We start from the raw sequence: 21,856 nt of genomic DNA, 5'->3' as shown, positions 1-21,856 counted from the left end.
TATTACATTACCATTTGTGCTCTGATAATTGTCATATAACTGATGTGATAAGGCAATGAATATAAAAGTGTTTAGGCTGTGTAAATGCTTAATAATCTTTTAAAATTGAGAACGTGCCAAAAAGGAATGGAAAAAAGCACGGTAGGTGTAACACTGAGACATCGAAAAAAGGGCAACTGAGATAAGACCAACGACCAAAGTAGAGGACATTATAAAGAAAATAAGGCAATTGAATTGGCGCTGGACCGGGCCCATGAAGAGAGTTAGCAGGTTGAAATGGACGAAAATTATATCAGAATGGAAACCACGAGATGGAAACAGGAAAAGAGAAGTGCTGAGCAAGTGATGGGCAGACGATATAAATATAACAAGAAGAACTAACATTAGAAAATAATGGCTGAAATAAAAGCAGCTGATCACCAAAACCGGCACATCTAATGTATTAGATTAACTAACTTAAATAAGTGTCAGCTATAAAGGCTTAATAATAATAATAAAATGCTGATGCTGAAAATAATTTAATATTTATCTAGAAAAAAGGTGTGTATTCCATAGTAACATGCAATATTTTGGTAGAGCCAAATAAAAAAAATGATACAAACTAAACATTCGCTTGCTGGGGATACTCGCTGGTGGTGCTGCATGCCGTGCTACATGAAAACGAAGACTTTTTACTTGGTTACTTTTCAAGATTTAAAGAGACCACGTGATCTGTCAAGCGATTCTTCGGTGAGTCATTGCGTTGCGAATGTTAAAAATTACATTCAAATCAAATCAAAATTAATTCGTTTTTGTAACTATATAAAAGTATGAATGTTAAAAAAGTCATCAAAACAAGCGCCGCGTAGAGCGGACGAGAACTAGCAAGAAACTCTCCGTCAAACTCTTGCCATGTTTTATGATTTACAAGGAAAACGTAAGGAACTGAAACCATTGATACTACGTTTATTGTTGATCACCTTTATAAACGCTAAATCAGCAGGGAAAATATCACTCACTGGTGAGAACAAAACACACCCATATAATATATACTTACATCACGTTACTGTATGATATTTTTGATTTAAACTTGTTATAAATTGGTACAATTGCGTATCATCGTTCGCTCATTTTATTAAAGCGATATATATATATATATAGACATATATCGAATACGTAGCAAAAAAAGTAATTGTGTACGGCAGATAATTCTTACAGTGTCTTACAGCATTTTAAGATCGATCAATAAGTTGTTCTTGCAATCGTGTCTATTGGAAACTGAACAAAGTTTACAGACATTTTAATTAGAGCTTATAATAATGTACATATGTGTGTATTTATAATAAAAATAATTAATCTACTTCTCGAGAAAATTTGTAAAATATTTAAAAAATATACAACGTTAATGAAAAAGGTCAAAGCGGCTGGGATGATGGATTATGTTATAATTGGCCTACTTTTTGCCTAAGGCTGATTCAGGCTATCGGGTCGTTATATCGTGTTTTCATATTTAAGACGGAGATTTGTTCTTTCTGTTATATTTACTTGAGGTTGATTTATAATATGTTTTATTTAAACACTTAGTTATAGACAAATAAATAATAAACTTGGAACTATCAATAAAAATAACCCAAATATTCAAGAACTCGTGAATTTTGATACACTGCGGTTGGAGGTTGGAATGTTGGCAACAATTCAAGCATTTTCCAAGTTATGTCTATGGTTATAGAATTACGATCCTAAAGAAAGATTTTATAAAATAGGGATTAGAATGATGTAAAACCAGTGGTCAGGCAGGCATTTATTAACTCCAACGATCGACAATTTAAAAAATTGTCAGGAGGATTGGTCTCATACTCAATTCGCATGTGTCAGGCACAGAGGACTCACATACAACTTTATAGTGTTATTTGAAGAATTTATTGATTGCTCATGTATGTACTTTTTTGTTGTGATTCAGTGTGACTTCGTAATGGAAGCCTGGTTATCCATATCACAGGTTTTTGCCTAGCTTGGAAACCCAATACCTTCTTAAATTATTAATATTATTAGTTAAAATAAATTTATTATTTAAACTACAAAACCATCACATGTCAGGCTGACAGTAGTCTGATCTGATCGGCTTTATGTAGGCTCTCGCTGATGATACCTGATAATATAATAAATTCGCTGACCCACGCACTAGGGATATCTGTAAAGTTAGCACAAAATTGGAGTTCTCGGAGCACACATAATAGCTATATAGGTTTTTCGAAAGAGTTCTGGATATTTTAGGAAATATTTTTTAAAAGCGTAAAATGCTCTGCCAGTATCCTGACTACGGCAGACTAAATTTTCATCAAATAGACGCCCTGCTGAAAGCGAAGAGTCCAGCCTTTAAATGTTTTGTCTAGATATGAAATATATCTAATATAAACCGCGGAGTTACCATGTCTAGAGCCAAAGTTAAGTTCACACATACGTACTAGAGAGACTGTAAGGTTCTTTTATTATAATATAAATAAACTGATTCGGCTACACCTTGGCAACTAATGCAATATATTTCAAGTACACTTTTAATGATATTATGTTGAAATCCAGTTGCCAGGCGATGCACATTTTGTAATATGGTCGATCAGCGATGCCACTTAACTTTGTTTGCTAATGTAGATTAAGATGTAGATATATTGACGAGTTTGGAATTACGTTACATAATATATTCATAGTAACATAATGTACGCTTTAGAATATTTAAATATTTAATGACTTTACAGTCATATCTTGACCTGTCCTCAGGGTGTATTGCCAACGAGAATTAGCTAGAAACTCAGTTTATACAGATGAATCTATTTTTAAAACTTCAAAGGGTTATCAGTTCAACTTGTATATATGAGATATTGTTGGAATTAGGTAATATTTTAGTACGATAATCATTTTATGATGTAACGCAATACCTGTACAACAAATCGACATTAAAGACAACACAATGGAAGGGACGACCCGAGGAAAGCAGAGTGAGCTAATGTCTTGATAGGTGAGCCTCCTGCCCGGTTGGCCCCTGTTCTGTAAAAAAAGTAACCTTTGTGCCTGGTATACGCTGCTCGGGTCTTAGCTGGTTTCTTAGCTATGTTTATTACTCACCATACGAGCTAGTGTTAGAAATATAGATAAAAATAGTGGGGTCTGAACGCACAACCATAAAGTTGAGAATGACGTGTTGATTGGGGTTATAACGCAATTCGAATATTAGTATCACTTGAATAACAGTTGATTGCACATGGATTTAAATTATGGTTCAATAATTTACCGATAGCTCATCATTATGCTTTGAGAGCTGTTCATGAACTGATATTCCGATATTAAGAACTTTCAGCTAATATAACATGAATTTGATTCGGTTTAATGTTAATGAATATGTTATACGAAGAATAATATCGGTTTTACTTGAATGCCAATAATAAAAAAATACTACCAGTTCCCAATCCAGTTCCAGTTGCTAGTTCTTCTTAATTAGTGGTCTCACTCTTTGTAGTCGCCAAGTTTTATTTACAAGGATTCATCATATTTACAGTACACAAACTTTAATAGGCTTTGTAGGGCTCTAATCTGTTGTCAAAGGACACTCACAATTGCATATTTTGGTTTGCATTTTAAATATTTAAATGTTTTTTTTTTAATTTATCATCTTTTTCATCTATACAAAATCTTAAACACACTGTCATTTTATCAGTTATGTAGTCAATAAATCAATGACTAAATCATCTTAACGTTTCTTTATATACTTTAATAGTTGAAATTATAAAATATCAGCAACTGAATATAAAGAACAATTGTTGTTAAATAAAATTTGTAAGTTAAATGAATGCTTAGACAATGCAATGTCGATGCACCAGTTTCTGTATCTAGTTATAAGGTATGCGGGGAGTCGTGAGGTGCGCGGGCGCAGTGCAAGGTCGACGAACGACTTTCGCACGTTTGAATCGGTCTAACGGGTAGGCTTTGTGTGAATAGATTTTATATATTTGTAAAGGTTAAAGCTTTGTTTTGTATTTGTATACGCATGATTGTGGTTGATTAATCGTTTGTGGGAACGAATTTTTAATTGGGCCACAAATACTCTACTCGTAAGCATATGGAAAGATATAAGTGAAAGTATGTATATAATAAAAAATAAAAAATTCTAAGAAGATTTTATTTTTAATATAAAACAGTAGACTACTACTACTTATCAGACACGCGATCAGGCAGATTAGGAGAGTTTCAAATCTCCCCTTTTCTAGGTAACAAAACAAGTGGGATTGGAAAACTGAACCTTTAGTTTTGAACGTTTGAATATTTGTTTGAATAATGACTGTCTATATAATTCTAAGAGCGATGTGTTGGGCTAGTGACTTCAGCGTGCGACTCGGATCCCTATGGTCGGAGATTCGATCTCCAGCTGTGCACCAATGGACTTTGTATGTGCGCATTTTACATTCGCTCGAACGGTGAAGGAAAACATCGTAAGGATACCGGCTTGCCTCAGACCGACGTCGACGGCATGTCACAGGAGGCTGATCACCTACTTGCCTATTAGATTAAGAAATATGAGTTATAACTAACTTAGGTTCATTTACGTAGTCTAACAGATGATAAATACAGTTATTCAATCTTACAGCTTTTTATTTGCTGAGTATTGAATCATATAACCATCTATGAAGTGTAGTCACTCAAAACGTTTAATCGGAAATACATATTAATAGCAAATCATTTATAAATAACAATACATAATACAAATACAACAACTATAGATTTGTCATACTATATTCGATTTCTATTATTTAATGATTATAATATTAAGTTAATTTCAATGAGTATTATTACTAATACATAGTTTGTTACAAATCGTCATAAGTAATCTTGGTTAATACACTCGAATATATTATTTGCATAACGCTACGTTTGTGGGGCTGTTTTAAACACACACAATATTAAAAAAAACGTTTGTAGTTAAAACATATAAAAATATTATAAGAAATTCGCTTTTTTACCAGAGAAAAAAACGTTAAATTGTCACTATTTTTACTGTAACCGAACGAGGAGGTATACATGTTTATTAATTAAATACCCACAGTATTTCCTGATTTATGTAATTTCTTTTACTAGTCGTGTAAAATATGTATTGAAATTACTAGTAATTTTAATGCTCATACATGCTCAAGAGCAGCGTTGGAAGGCTTGTGTGTTCCCTGAGGTTTTGTGGTCATATCTCAGCAGTGCACCAAGGGATTGTTATCTGTGCAATTGTACGGCGAAGACAAACTAAGGAAAGAGTCGGGTCTTAGAAACATATCGACAATATATGTCAGGCATATAATGCCTCTTCTTTGTCTATGCAAATGATCATAGAAACGTAAAGTAAAGTTGTAGCGCCACTGGATTATTATTACTCTACTATGCCACAAATTCCTCAAATCCACCTTGCTCATAATAACACCAATTAATACCTCGGAGTCATGGCCTCAATGCGTTTATACACTTGAGAGCACGGCTTCGAGTGGATGGCTCTTTGCATATTGATTAATCGAATCTTATATCCATTGTGTCTTTTATTTATAAACGTAATGCCTAAAAGCGTTTATGAATACGGTTTTACAGATACAGACAGATATATATTTATTTTAATATTTTGAAAATAAATAATGAAGTATTGTAATGATTAAAGAGATGAAAATGATGAAAGATGCCAACCATAAGAAAGCAGCCGAATTTAATTAACAGGGGGTTGGTTTTTCATCATAACCCTAGACCTCACACATCTTTAGCCACTCAGCAAAAATTAAGAGATCTTGGCTGGGAGGTGTTAATGCATCCGCCGTATAGTCCTGATCTTGCAACTTCAGATTTACAAGATGGCAAAAAAAATTCGAAAAAAATAGTACCTACATACTTTAGTTATATGTAAATAAATTATATTCAAATTTTCTTAAAAAATGCGAAGAAACTTTTTTCCGACCTATTATAATTAAGGGGCGTATCTCCCAAGCCTATGCCTATAAAATAATAACACTTAAGAGACTTAGGGTCCTTCAAGAAAAAAGCGTACCTATTCTTAAAAGGTCGGAAACGCACTTGCGAGCCCTCTGGGAAAATGAGTGTCTATGGGTATATATAAATAACAAAATAATCCAGAAGCGCCTTCTGTCTTCTTTCACTTATAGGCTTGATACTACTGGGATGATCATCGGATTGGGCGAATGAAAACGCTGATAAAGAATTTTACTCGCAAAGCGATAAATTTAACGGTTTTTATTTCTGTATCAGCGGTTATTCAGCTGTAATTGTGTCATTCGTATTGCGAGTGATGCGTGGGTGGGACCGGGTTCAACGCACAAACCTGGCATGCGGAACTGTGATTTTTGTTCGTCCCAAGATATGTTGTCATCGTATTTATAAATCTGTAATATTATTTATGCGGTACGTGCGTAGTACTTTATATAGACAAATATGTATAAAACAATTTATTGCGTAAAAATCTTTGGTTATTTCTTTACTTAGAATTTTTTTTTCGAGTTTTCAACAATCAATTCCATCCAGTTACCTGAGAAACTATTATTTAGTTTTATAAGGATGTGTCGTTACATAAATTTATTGTTTATCAAATAATAATTCCTCGTTGAAGGAGTTCTGCGTGAAAACTTTAAAAATATGAAACGAGTTTCGAATTCGGTAAGTTCTATAAAACTTGAAATTGGATTTGGAGAAAATACGAAAATAAATGCCTATCGCATTGTTATTGGTTGTGTTTGCAATTGTCAAACTTAAACGCTATGATGAAATTGTTATCTCTCCATATCAAGTGTGTACAGTGAATATTTTACTGTGTGGTATATAATTAACAAAAATATAATTGGATTTTATCTTCTGAAAGTGATGTCATTATTATTTCTTCATAATTATTATTAAGCTTCGTTTAACTAGTCATAACTGATACGAAAGTAATTCTCAGTAGTAGCCGGATTTGTCACCTGTTCTGAAAACACTTAGTGGCTATATAAAATACTAAGACACGTGAAGAAATCGTTGGTCTTTTCAAAACAGAAAATGGTTTAAGGCAAACAATTACAAATGAGTCTGACTTCCCATCAATAAAATTGTATTAGATTTTGACATACGGGAGTAATACTTGTAGAGAGAATCCAGGATTCTCTCCATACAATTCACGCCCACCTCACGGACTAATGGCGCGTTTCGTTTGATTCTGATTGGTTTAATAGTACGACGTGTCGCGTATCTCTGATTGGGCTAGAAATGCGGTTGACCGCAACTGCGATACAAGTTTCATTCTCGCCCGCAAGATCTGTAATTAAATGTTCTATTTAATATATTTAAGGAACAGCAGATTTTATGGCTTTAGGTATTTAATGGCGGATTTATGAGTAATCTTGGCTGGAGCGAACTGATTTTATGGTTTACATCGTAATCCTTCAGTAACTCCGTGTTCTTAGATGTTCATTAGCGTGCTGTTTTGATTTATGATGTTTAGATTTATTAATGATTTAACGTTTATTTTCTAAATAAATATATTAAAGAGGTTATCTATCAATTATTACCTTTTTAAAGCCTAACCTTACTTAATAATAATAACATTTTATTTATACAAAACAGCAAAGAATCTAAGATCGTAAAGATCGTAAAGAATGTAAAAGGATAGTCTTACGGCTAAAAGCAATTTCTTACAGACTAACAGATTTTTTTTATTGAATTATTTCATACTTTTAGATATATCTAGAAAGTTCGCTGTTAAACACGGCAAATATCGGGACTTATTAGAGGTTTATAGCTTTTTCATACAAAAATTGGTCAGTTAACATTTCTTAGTTGTGTTAGTTTAAGTTCTTTTTTTTGCGGTCTTGTATTGTATTTCCCCTTTTAGGGTAAAATCCTCCTCCATATTTTTCCAATTCCCTTTTATTTCTTCTCTGATTTTTCTCCGATCTAATTGTCTTGTTTTGATGATCTTGAAAGTACATATTTTTTAATTGTTCTTCGTTTTTTATATGTAATGGAGGGTACCTACATATCGGGACGTAGTGACTAAGTATTTTAAATTAAAAATAAATAATTGTTAATTTGTTTAAATTAAGTATTTTCTTATAAAAAAATGTTTTCAACAAAACTTTGTAATAATTACCGTAAAGGTTAGCTAATCGTCAGTCAGTACATGGACGATCGTGTATTATCTATATTCATCGATAACTACACAATATTAATAAATAAGCACGTTTCTACAAATGCTTACTAAATTTGTCGTGGTAACTTTACAAAACGTAATTTTCATCGTGACATTTGTTTAATCACGCTACAGATACCGGCAAACATCTTGAACAAATGCCTGCGCAGAAGGGATTTTAGGTATCAATGAGGCGAGGGGGGCGACGCGGCGGGAGAGTGTCGTGTCTATCGCGTGATTGGTAAATCAGTTGACGTTTCTGTCCGACGCTGTGTACGATGCGCAAACTTTCCCCCACTCCCTTGTTTAATGCTCAAGAAGTTTGCCGGTATCTGTACCAAGTCAAGTCAAGAGGCTTACGTTTCGCTTTGTCTAAAACAAGACAATTATATTTTTATAGGCGTTCACAATGTTTCTGTACATATGTCGTATTGGACACAAATTCTATAAATTAACAAATGTTTGATATGCTATGCATAACCATTTGGGTGCCACTGATTAGATAGCGTTGACAGGACTAATGTTTGCACTTACTTGTGTTTATACAAAATCAAAGTAAACGAGACGCTATATTCCTATTAATATGATTGAAATTTGTACGGGCTCACAAAGGCGAAACATTTTGTAAAACATGTGGAAATGGCCTTAAACAATTTGGTTTTCGTGAAGATATATGTCTAAATTCTAATTGTATTAAACTCCTAAAACGATATTTATAAAAACATTATGAACGTTTTAGTTTAACAGCTAAAATATTTTATAATAGAAAATCTCAAACATTTGCTGACTATAGAACGTATCTAATAAAATTTATTTTTATCAGTGACCATGATTCCTGGAAATATCGAGTTGTTTAGATTAAGTTAGAGCAGTGTTGGCCTAGTGGCTTCAGCATGCGACTCTCATCCCTGAGATCGTAGGTTAGATCCCCGGCTGTGCACCAATGGACTTTCTTTCTATGTGCGCATTTATTATTAGCTCGAGGTCAAAAAAGTGGCGTTCGTCAGGCACAGAAGGCTGATCACCCACTTGCCTATTCGATTAACAAATGATCATGAAACAGATGCAGAAATTTGATGCCCATACCTAAAAAGGTTGTAGCGCCATTGATTTTTTTTAGATTATATATTCGCGTTTGGCATTAATAATAATATCATTTTAATTCAGATACTTAAACAGATGTTTTACACATTTACATTTTTATCTTCTTTTAGGTATCTGTGTGCATTTTTTGGCAAAGGCCTCCCCCAAATCCCGCCGTGACTCTCTGCACTGTGCTATTTCTCTGCTATATACCACTGGCTGTTTCTTTAATTTGGTATATCCACCTTCTAAGTTGTTTTCCTCTTTTACGTTTATTGTAATTGGGCACCAGTTTAGTCATATTTTGCTCAGCCATCGATACCACCGCTGCACAGAGAGGATGAGTCGCTCGCCCACACTGCGAAGGAGAAGGCCGACCTCTTGGGCTGTCTCTTTGCGTCCAACTCGACTTTGGATGACCGGGGGAGATCACCACCGGCGATTTCGCGGTGTGATAACTCAATGCCGGAAATCACATTCCAGCAACGTGCTGTTCGCAGAGCACTATCTTCCTTGGACATTCATAAGTCGAGCGGGCCGGATGGTATCCCTCCAATTGTGCTGCGTACATGTGCTCCTGAGTTGGCTCCGGTCCTGACGCGCCTTTTCCGGTACCTGTACTCGCTCGGCACTGTCCCGAAGTGCTGGAAGACCGCTTCGATACATCCGATCCCTAAAAAAGGCGATCGCACTGATCCATCCTACTATCGCCCAATCGCAATAACCTCCTTGTTCTCCAAAATAATGGAATCCATTATTAATGGCCAGCTCTTGAGTTATCTAGAGGGCTACCAGCTGATTAGCGATTATCAGTACGGCTTTCGTCGTGGTCGTTCAGCTGGTGACCTTCTAGTATACCTTACTCATAGATGGGCAGAGGCAATTGAGTCCAAGGGGGAGGCACTAGCGGTTAGTTTGGACATAGCGAAAGCCTTCGATCGGGTGTGGCACAAAGCACTGCTCTCGAAGCTACCAGCCTACGGGCTTCCTGAGAAATTATGCGACTGGATCTCCAGCTTTCTAGCCGATCGGAGCATCAAGGTCGTCGTCGACGGAGCATGTTCCGACCTTAAACCCGTGAATGCTGGGGTCCCACAAGGCTGTGTTCTGTCCCCGACCCTGTTTCTTCTGCATATCAATGACATGTTGCAACTTAGCAACATTCATTGCTATGCGGACGACAGCACTGGGGATACTCTTTACACTGGCCGGGCAGGTATTTCTCGGGCAGTTGTCGATGAGTACCGGAACAAACTTGTGTCTGAAGTCGAAACTCTTTTAAAATGAAAATACCCTTTGTCGCTACTCCTCTTTTCGAAAACACTCTTCTTGAAGCCACAGCCAGCATCGGAATACTTGGCGTTGACATATCGAACGACGTTCAGTTTCACGGTCATTTGGAGGGAAAGGCTAAATTAGCCTCCAAAAAGCTTGGTGTGCTCAGCAAGGCGAGACGGTACACATGGAATACTGTTCTCACCTCTGGGCGGGGGCTCCCCAGTACCAGCTCCTTCCACTTGACCGTATCCAACGACGAGCGGTTCGAATCGTCGATGACCAATCCCTCTCCGAGCGGCTCGATCCTTTGGCGTTGCGTAGAGATGTGGGGTCACTCTGCATCTTCTACCGCATTTACCATGGAGAGTGTTCAGAGGAGTTGTTCGGATTAATACCTGCAGCTGAGTTTCAGCATCGGACGTCGAGGCAAAATACAAAATTCCACCCGTATCACCTCGACGTCCGACGTTCCACGACTGAGCGTTTCTCAAGGCAATTTTTGCCGCGCACCACCGCTATGTGGAACCAGCTGCCCACTGAAGTATTTCCGAACCAATTCGACTTAGGGTCCTTCAAGAAAAGAGCGTACAAATTCTTAAAAGGCCGGCAACGCACTCGCGAGCCCTCTGGCATTGAGAGTGTCCATGGGCGGCGGTATCACTTAACATCAGGTGAGCCTCCTGCCCGTTTGCCCCCTATTTTATAAAAAAAAAAATATTTTGCTCCACTTTTCTGTTCCTCGTGCCATGTGCCCTCCATTTCCCATTTAGATTCTTTATTTTTATTGTAACATCTACTCTAATCTGTTATTTATTTTGTCGAATCTTATCTTTATTATGCATTAAATAATATTTGTGTATGTAGTAGGATTATGTATGTGTATTGTAGAATTCAAACTAACGACATATAACACCTCTCTTGTGTCAACACAAAGGAACGTATATTTTTGTAGGTCGTTCTGAAAGCTAAGAAAATTTGCTTTGGTCAAACAGTGAATTATAGAAACTATCGCAACAACATTCCAGTATTATTTACAATACTCTCTGTTTTTGTTTTAGTTCCGAATGTTTCGAGCCTTTACAGGCCGGCCTTGACATAATACCAGCATCCTGAACCTACAATGTGGACTTCATTTGTTATATTTAGTCTTATGTATATATGTCATTGTGACTACCAGAAGCGCTGTAATATTTTTCAGTTAAATTATATTATCACATATTTTACTCTAGACTGTTGGCGTGGTGTGTCAATAGAATTTTCTTTCTATGTACGCATTATTAGCACTTGCGCCTACTGTTAAGGGAATGTCTTGGCATGTGATGACATCTATCAGACACAGAATCTGCTCTGGCTGATCAGTGATCAGAGAAGAGACTGATAAATAATATCACAATAAATGGTCGAAGAAACGGATGCAGTCTGAGATCAAGACCCATTTAGGGTTGGAGCGTTGAACCCCGAGGGCCCATCTTAAGGGCGTGTGAAGGGCTGAGGTGTTTTAATGGGTTGGGGCTCATTACCCCTCTGAATAGCAGAGGGATTTGAGTGTAGTTCCAGCCCCACAATCCCCGCGTCAAGTTCGATATCCTTGGCGCAGGCCTGCGTAAGCGCATTTTCACCTCATAAAAATAAAGGTTGGAGCGCTGGATTATTTTAACTATAAAACTATTTTACGAATTGAATTCGACGGAAAATATTCCGCTTGAGTTGTCTGCCAACATACACAATGTATATGTGCATCTGTATGTATGTAATCTTAGGTCATGGATACAAGCAAGGTTATTTTATCTTTAAATCATTTTAAATGTCTGTTATTTTAAAGTGTCTTTAAAAAACTGAAATGGTATTATTTAATTTGTTTCCGAGCATATAATAGCTTGGTCTGTAAGTCAATCTTAAGTTCTGGATAATTTTCAGAATAGTAACTTATCCTTCATAACACCTTACACCCGTACTGTTGCGTCTCAGTGCTTTGGTCCGTTGGATTTTAATGTTTTGTTTCCTAACTTTAGTTTAATCGTATAAGAATTGAACCTCTTATAATGTAAAAATTATCTATCTCTATAAATTGCGCCATGATGTTTTGCGCAAGTTATTGATAATATTCTTATGTGTCATTATAAGTCATATATGTGTTCTTATAAGTCATTGGCCTTAGTATATAAGCTAATTATTTAAATCTGTTCGACGTCCTAGTGGACAAACTGTTCCACCACACTGTTATAAATTTCGATTATATTTCAGATTATGTATACAATAAATTAGTAAATGGGTATATATATATATATATACCCATTTACTAATTGGTAAATAATGATATATATATATATATATATATATATCATTGTTCATGGATTATATTTCTCAAGCACGAGGTAGGTAGATAGTATTAACAGATACACAATATTGATTTGATAAGGATGCTAGCATCGATACGTATTCAATCCCATTTGCGAGTAATCCCAAATGGATAATTCGGTTTGTACTGGTGCAATTCGATCGGACAGCTCTGACAAACCGGAATACTGTGGTCCCGACTCACCTCCCGGCTTTTAGACAAACTTATACGAGTTTATTTAACCAACTTGATTAGTTTTATCATTTGTATTCTACGTGGTTACGCCGTGGATTTAACTTTTACATTGTATAGCAAAAGACAGTATTATTAGTATACATAGTCTTGTTTTTTTTGTGTTTGTAACGAAAACTACTTTAATATGGTAGTTGAGCCAGGAAGGTCAGGAACTTTTCGAAGGTCCGAGCTGGTCTACGGAACTAATGTAAGATATCGTAAGTGTAATTTATGTTTTACCAAGAGCTTTTTACGGCGGCTTTTTCTCCTGGCCTACACCCTCTGTCTTCTTTGCCGAGACAAATTTAATGATGTGCAATAAGTGACACCTGTATCTTATATTCCATAATAATAATCATTTTGCAGACATAGAACATTACTCTCTTGTAATGGTTTCTCTAAAATTCGATATCTTTCAAGAAATTTGCCAAGTACCTAGTACTACTTTTTCGAATATTATACTGTTTTAAGTTTGCTCAAATGTAGCGTTTTGTTTATCGGCATATGCCAATGCACTTTACAAAATTGCTAGGGACATACTATACGTGAACGACAAAACCTTGATTCAAGATTTAATTAAGGTCGTTGATGAGCGGTGACCGATGAATTATCAGATTTAAATATTAAGACCTCAATCAATAAGCTCATTCTTGCATTGAGATATTTATTCAAACTTCGTTGCATTACAATATAAAAATTGAACATGATTAAATTAAAAGGAGGTCGACTGGCGGCCTCATCGCTTTTTGAGCGATCTCTTCCAGGCCACCACTGTAAGAAGAGAAAATCATCTATTAAATAAGGTAGTCTAGATGTGCAGATCACACAATGGAAAAGGTATAACGCTCTTTACATGTAATAGGCATTCAAAAGAGTGTTTAATTTGTTTTTTGATAATTTCTAAAAATACACTATTATCAGTGTAATTTATTAGGTATTTTATCACAGTGATAGTAAAGAAATGTATACTATTGATACTATGTATTGATAGCGATCTGCTATCTTGTTATGTTTGGGTTAATATCCCGAATGAGGCCGTAAAAATAAAATTATGTTACGATGTTCAGTGAGATAAACACAGAAATGTCGGCACTATGCCATGGTGAATAATAAAAATTAATACACAAGGGAGTTACGGGCCGTTCAAGAATTATTACGTAAATACTGGGGGGGGGGGGAGAAGGGAAGGTTGTTGTCTATGATTTTCTTATTATTACGTCACACATATTACCCACACATTGTCTGTGCTTGAAAACGAAATGCATTTTCGAGGATTCCTACAAAACATTAATACGTTTATGTACTATTATTTTTGAGAGCTTTGCTTATTTTTGCTGACACGAGGAAGGGGGGAGATACATACAGTTTTATATTTATTACATTTGCTTACGTAAAGCTTGAACGGCCCCTTAGAAAAGAACCCATATCTGTTGTACATATATGTAAGCAGTGGTTTTAACGTAAACAAAACAATGCAGAGACAAAGATGTTGATTTAGCTGCCCACACACTTGAATACACTATTCCTTACGTATGCAGTTATGCACCAAAGAATGTTTCATCTATTGGCTTAAACAACCTGCATTAAATTACACAATGTAAAATATATAGGAATATAATTAGAGAAGCGTTACAAATAACAATTACAATTTGTTTAAAACGCTATAAGGGACCAAGAGTTGTTCATCTTCAGTTTGACAAATATAACAATATTCAAATCGCTTGAAGAATACAATTTATAATTTCTTCTATTTCTAGGATCATTAACAGTATCTGACTTGAGTGATATCGTCATAAAAGTTTACCACTGAAAGGATTTAAACAGATATTTATCTTATATAGCAGCGAATCCGACAGACGTTGTGCTGTACACACGTCTTACATGTAAACAAATGCATGCATGCTCAGAAGATTTATATACATAACCCAAACGCATACAAAACAATTCATTGAAATCGGTCCAGCTGTTTAAGAGGACTTCGGTGACATAAACACGTACAGTACAATTATATGTATAAATATTTTACTATTTAATACTGTCACAAAAAGTCTGATGGACATATGTACTGCATCAGACTTTTTGTCACCAACATATTATATTTAATTTTACAAATAGGTCGACATACATAGAGGGTATTATGGTATATATGATAACAACATCCTTCCGCATTCAATTAGTGTCATAATAATATTATAAATGCAAGTTTTCTTGCAACTACCATTCAGAAAGAGTCGTATAAATGGAAACTGTATAGAAGGAAGTCTAACTTCGTAGATAGCATTTCCGTACTTTAATTTTCCCTATAATCATCTAGAGAAGTGCACCACCTTAATTGATATTAGAATTTTCTCTTGCAAGCGAGTGTAGTTGAGTATTACTAGGAGGTGATCACATTTCGTTTTTATGGTACGGTATTGTTTACACTTTGTTCCTGTCTAGTAACTGAATATGTTTAGTTTTGATTATTTATTTAGAATTTTAAACAGTTCCGATGATTCGCCATTAGGATAGTTATAATCCATTTTTTTATTAAGTACTTTAAGAGAATTGCCTATAATTTTGATTTGCGGTCAGGAACATGATCGAATTGACAAATACTTTTATGTGGCTATCTAACATTATATGTCCGAATTACCGGGTTCGCAAGCACGCGGTACAACTAATATATTGTTTTTTATCTGATATTGATATTTCTTTCTATCTAAATTATTTTCTATGGCACACTAGCAAAAAAGAAAATTCCATTAAGCAATCGACTTTGCTGTAGTTTGAGACTCAACAGATATGCGCTCGAAAATATGTAACGCAAAGAATTGATTATACCTATATATATAAAAATGAATCCCTATTTCCCTTGGTACCGGCATCACGCGTGAACGGCTGGACCGATTTTGCTAATTCTTTTTTCGTCGTGTTTGTTATTGTCAGGAGAAGGTTCTTATGAAAGAAAAAAATAAGAAAATTGCGCGCAAAATTATAAAATTTAAGAATACTTAACCACCATATCAAGTAATCATGACTTTTGTAACCATAGCAAATTGTTTTTAGTGTTAAGAGCTTTTACAATTCAAACTTTTTTGATGTAACCGTATGGCGTTTGACATAACATTAACAGAATGCGGCCAAAAAAACAAACAAAGAACGTTGTATAACGTCGTAAAGCATTAGAATAATAAACACTTTGTTTCTGAAATATTTTTTTAGTTAATTATACCAATTCGAAATCAAGATTCATAGTTCATAGCACAACGTCTGTCGGGTCTGCTAGTTATTTATTTAACTCAAACTGAAGATTGACTGAGTCTGAGATGCAATTACGGAAAAGCATTTGAACCGTTATTATTTCTATTATTAATAAATTCGCGTTAATATCCGTCAAAGATTTTATTTGTGTAGTATAGAAGGCTGTACTACTGGCGGGTTGTTGGGGGTATTTGTTGTGTTTTCCCAAGGGAGTAGGTACGGAATAAGTTGAAGAAATAAAATATTATGATACTATCTGGTCAATATATTCTCGATGCATTGTTGTATGTATAAAAAAATATAAACGATTTTAAAGCAAATGGTGACTTTCACCAGTATAATACTCGAAACAACACTAATAAGCGTACGACCAACCAGGCTCCAGAAGATGAATCAGTCCTTATATGGAAATTTTATTTGTTTATCAACAAACTCCCAAGCAGAATTAGAGAATTATCACAGAATAAATTCAGATCTCTCGTTAAACGTAAATTAATCAATAAAGCTTTTAATAAATTTGACGAATATTTAAATGATCCTAATCCTTGGGATTGATTTGCTCCAGTTCAAGCAATTAGTATGACTTGAAACTTAGCTATTAAAAAGAGTAGTGGAAAGTCTCTTGCCAGTTCTTCTTGCCCGTTCTACGCCCTTGACTTGCGAACTGGTAAATGTAAATTTTAAATTAATTTAACATCTCTTCTTTTCGTAAATGTACTTGTTTACCTATATGAATAAAGTTATTTTGAGTCTATTAGGAAACAGACATCCCCATAGTAAAAAACAAAACCAAGTCAGGTTTTGTTTTTACTATGGGGCTGTCATCATTGTATGTATCCTAACAGTTTTAAAAAAAATATTATTATTAAATTATTATAATATAAATAAATTAAATAATAAAAAATATATAAATTATTATAATTTTTTTATTAATATTAAAAATGACATGACAGCAGACGAGTTGACAATCACTAGATTAAACGTAACTTGAAATAATTATATCAAGAAAACGGTAACAATTTTAATTTATTGCGTGTACTAAAGTGTTATAATCAAACGGCTGATTTGCTACATGTAATGATGAGGTTAACGGGTTGGTTATGAAACGGTTGCTATTTATAGATTGCAATGGAAGAATGCGTGAAAAACTATGCAATGTCAATTACATAATGGTTCAATTAATACATTGACATTTTTTTTCCATATTTTTTTTATTTCACTTCGACAGCTGTCATTTCACAACACAGTGCTTTTAATAGCACTTCCTCACGCGCAACACCTCTTTGTGGCACCAGCTGTCACTATTTTCGAACCGTAACGAATTAAAGCCTTGAGTCAAAAGTCAAAGTCAAAAATCATGTAATCATATAGGTCAATCATGAACGTCAATAAAAAAGAAATATACATTAAATGCTTCTAATTTTACATTTACTGCCAGTACATCAAGGGAGTAGAACGGAAGAGAAGAACTGGCTCTACTACTAAACTCTCCGTCACTCTTTTTAATCGCCAAGTATTTTTTGTATTACACAACGTTTGTAAGGAGCTGCAACCATCACACCAAGGCGTACTCTTCAAAGGCCAGCAACGTATCAGCAAGCCCCGGTGTTATTGGTATCCATGGACATCGTTAGCACTTGAAAGTCAAAGTCTTGTACGTCTGCCTCCTGTCCCAAGTATTAAGATTTGATGTATGGAATTTCTTATTCATTCGATTTTTCATGTCAATTGTAAGTGTCGTAATATAAGTTTCGAAAAACACACTCCCCCATATCCAAATTTCCATAATTTATTTATTTATTTGATTAAATTGTTTGATACTCCACCATTGTTATTATAATTTTTAATGTGTTAGTAAACATAATATAAATTTTCTTTCTCTTTTTTCACAGGCGTGACAATGCGAGAAAAAAGGGGAGGCGCTATGAGCAAAATGCAAAAGCTCAGAAAGCGCTTGTCCCTAAGCTTCGGTAGATTGTGTAAGTATCTTTAGCTTTATCGAAACTTTGGAATATTGGACCTGCCATTGTGTGAATTTGTAAATTAAAAAGTTGCCCACTGTCAAGTGCAACACAGCCTTTTTAATATAAATTCTAAATCTGTAAAGCTTTTGTAATTTTATATCAGCAAATATGACGTTTGCTATTAGTTTGATTTAAACAACGTTCATTATTGTTAAGACGTTGGACTTTTATAAAGGCTACACTGAAGTGAGCACATCATTTATTTTCATGGATTCTTTTTTATATGTAGACAACGTCGTTACCATGGTTACCTACAGGGTACTAATATAATATTTAAACAAAAATTAAGTCCTTAACTTAACTTAAGGACTTAAACAATAATAATAATAAATAATAGACATAACATATTTTTTGTTGTTTCACATATTTGACAAACAAGACGACGTGTCATATCAAATATGGGCATTATAAACGGAAATAATAGTTGGAATATTCCGTACAATGTAGAAGCTAAAAAGCCCTAATATTTGAATCGAAAGACAGTGAAATTGGCTTACCAAATGGTTAATTGGAGGTTGTAATTGTACATTAACCCAATTAGGGGATGAACGGCTGACGTAATAAAAGCTTGGAAATTATGAAAATTAATGAAACCATTAGTATGAACATTAAAGGAAATAAGGAATCGTTTAATATTGTAATAATTTCACGATTAAGTCATAGCGAATACAAAAAATAATATTATGTACGGCTTTTAATTTAGAACCAGTTTAATTTACGCTAGTTGAATAGTTAATAATAACAAAAATCAATCAAATTAAAAACAATTCGTCCCAGTCGCAGTTCATGGACACCCAGGTTGGTAGTTGCCTTTATTTATAAAGTTTGGAGGTCGTACCCCAGGCTCATCGGATCGCAAAAGGATATGCCTAGAGAAGCGGACTCTGGAAGACTTGCAGCCATCGAAGCGGTGCAGATGAAACCTGCACATTATAAGATCAATAAGATTAATTAGTATTCAAATAATTGAGCTTTACTGTTTTTAGTAACTGAATCCGTACTATGAAAAGATCATTTTACACTCGTGAAAAATCTTCAATTGTTTAAAGCTTGTCTAAAGGTTTTATAACACATTTGGTTCAAGAGCACTAACCAAACTTGCCTGGACAGTATTTGTTAGTAATAGTTATTTAGCACACAAATAACTGTTGGCGTATCAAATATATACAAAGAAAAAGCGACATAACAAGGCAGTTAATTATTCAGTGGAATATTCCTACATATATTCATGTCAGTACAGAATTTCACTTTATCGGTATATTGGTAACAATCAATATCTAATCAAGGATACGCAAATGCGGTTCAGCTATAACCCAGATACACAACACGCCTTCAAGTAAAATCTCTCAATTTATATGATATCCATAATGAGTATGTGGTTATCATACTTACCCTGGGTATAATACTTTTTGGTTCCTGGAGAAGCTATTTGCATTGGTTTATAGAATCTATGAAGAAGTAACTAGGAAATTCATGTCCGATGGGACAGGATATCAAAAATTTGGGAAGTATTTCTCGTTTCGTCTTGGGATGCCTGGGGAACAGGCTGGACCAGTTTTGAAGCCTGAAAGTATCGCATCGCATTGATTCAATCAATATGTGGGATCAGCTTCCTATTGAAGTATTTCCGAGTTAGAGAAAGAGAGTTAGTGTTTTCAAGAAAAGAGCGCTCCAGTTCATCGGCAACTAGCGAACTCCCTGGCAATTTCTATGTGATTGTTGTGTGTGTTAATTTCAGGAACGAATTTCTTTCCCGATTCTCCTAGAAAATAATAGGCCTCATAAAAGCATAGCGTAATAATGCTACATTTAAAATGGAATAATACTATTTAAAGACAAATAACGTCACAAAATATTATCGTTGCTCTAAGAAGCCTTGTTTATTGCTAATATATTTATAGCAAGATTTGCAGCCGTACATTTTACAGTATTTTTCATTTGTTGTGTAGAAATACATAACGTATGCTATGCAAATATCATTAATGTATTTAATTAAGTAAAGTAAACATTGAAAAACCCAATTTTGTTCCTAATTAGATATGGAAATTTATGATTATATTTTTTTTCGTCTGTGTTTATACCCGTATAACATCGATATCCGTTGTTCCACAACTAGGCGTTTATTAAGGTAGTTCTTGCTGCGCACCGCCACTATTTGGAACGGGATGTCCACCAAAGTATTTCCGACACAATTCGACTTGAGGTCCTTCAAGAAAATAGCTTACCAATCCTTAAAAGGCCGACAAAGCACTCGCGAGTCCTCTGGCATTCAGTGTCCATGGGCGGCGGTATCGCTTAACGTCAGATGAGCCTCCTTGTCTGTTTGACCTTTGTTCTATAAAAAAAACTATCGATGCTAATATTTAAAAATCTACTTGACTTATTTAAATGGTGAATGATATCACCATTCTTCACCATTTGATTCACCACCACCTATCCTTGAGTTCCATTGATATTTAATATATACAAAATATTAATAAAAGCCCATGGCAGCCTGTACACACCGGAAAAGTTATTTTTAAATATGTACAGCACAATAAAATTAATTATTTTCTAACATTTTGCGACCTTCGTATGAAACACTTACACTATACACTATATTTACACCCTATCGATATGTGGGTTCAAATGTTGGTAATGTTTAATTTATTTTATTTTGCAAGTACACAGTAAAAATAACTTTTTCCGGCCTGTTTGAGCTTTTTTTTAATATTTTGATTCAAATGTGAAACATGCAATGTATACTGTATGTAAAAAATGTAACATATTCGGGTTAATTTCCGCATCCGTCACAGGAAGCGGTTAAAGCTTAAAGCTGTTTATTTAAGCGTTCCCCGTCTCTGGAATGCCTCCCGAAATCTATTGAGCCATTTTCCCTAAAGACTCGCTGCGTAGATTTAAGCGCCTTTATCATTACCTCTTAGTTACAGTGTAAAACTTTTAAAGTATTTACTTTATGTCTTGATATAATGTATATCACTTTTTACTATCAGATATTATGATACTTTATCAGCCCCAGTGGTATATTAAACAGTTACGGATAAAGTTAATATTTAGCTATTGAAGTCGGTAAGCTTGCAGACTACATTAAACCAAAAAATTGTTTTATGGTATCCACCGTGACAGGGCGACAAACCAGGGAAAAACTAAAGGAAAATATACTAATTGCTCGGCGTGAACATGGACATTATTTGATATCCAACGTGACTTGCTGACGTTTCCTTTTCACAGTAATCCCGTTCCCTTTGTAACTAAAGTCTTTTCAGTGATGAAACCAATAATGAACTTAATTGGCAGAAGTCAAACACTTATAAAATAAAAAGTTTCCCCTTCTGTACTAATTCTTAATATTTTTTCTTTACAATTCCCTAATGCTATTTGTTATTTTATGATATAAATATTTTTTTATGTATGTATTTATTTACAAAATCTATCCAACGCTCGGTACACTCATATGCGTATAAAAGAAAAAATAAATATAAGATT

The 21,856-nt window shown here is 34.7% G+C and overlaps 1 protein-coding gene across 3 annotated transcripts in view; it reads left to right on the top strand.

Moving 5' to 3' along the window:
- Positions 1-21,856, top strand: part of LOC123714921 (cyclin-dependent kinase 14) — a 91,174-nt gene that overhangs the window by 16,590 nt on the left and 52,728 nt on the right. For all 3 annotated transcript variants that reach the window (XM_045669585.1, XM_045669588.1, XM_045669586.1), the window contains exon 2: positions 18,239-18,325. In XM_045669585.1, coding sequence (XP_045525541.1) covers positions 18,239-18,325 — 87 coding nt within the window. The remainder of the gene's footprint in view (positions 1-18,238; positions 18,326-21,856) is intronic.

Source organism: Pieris brassicae, chromosome 10 (assembly GCF_905147105.1).
Source record: "Pieris brassicae chromosome 10, ilPieBrab1.1, whole genome shotgun sequence".
Classification (NCBI taxonomy): domain Eukaryota; kingdom Metazoa; phylum Arthropoda; class Insecta; order Lepidoptera; family Pieridae; genus Pieris; species Pieris brassicae.
The sequence above is the reverse complement of the archived record's forward strand: the minus strand, read 5'-3'. Positions and strand labels throughout refer to the sequence as shown.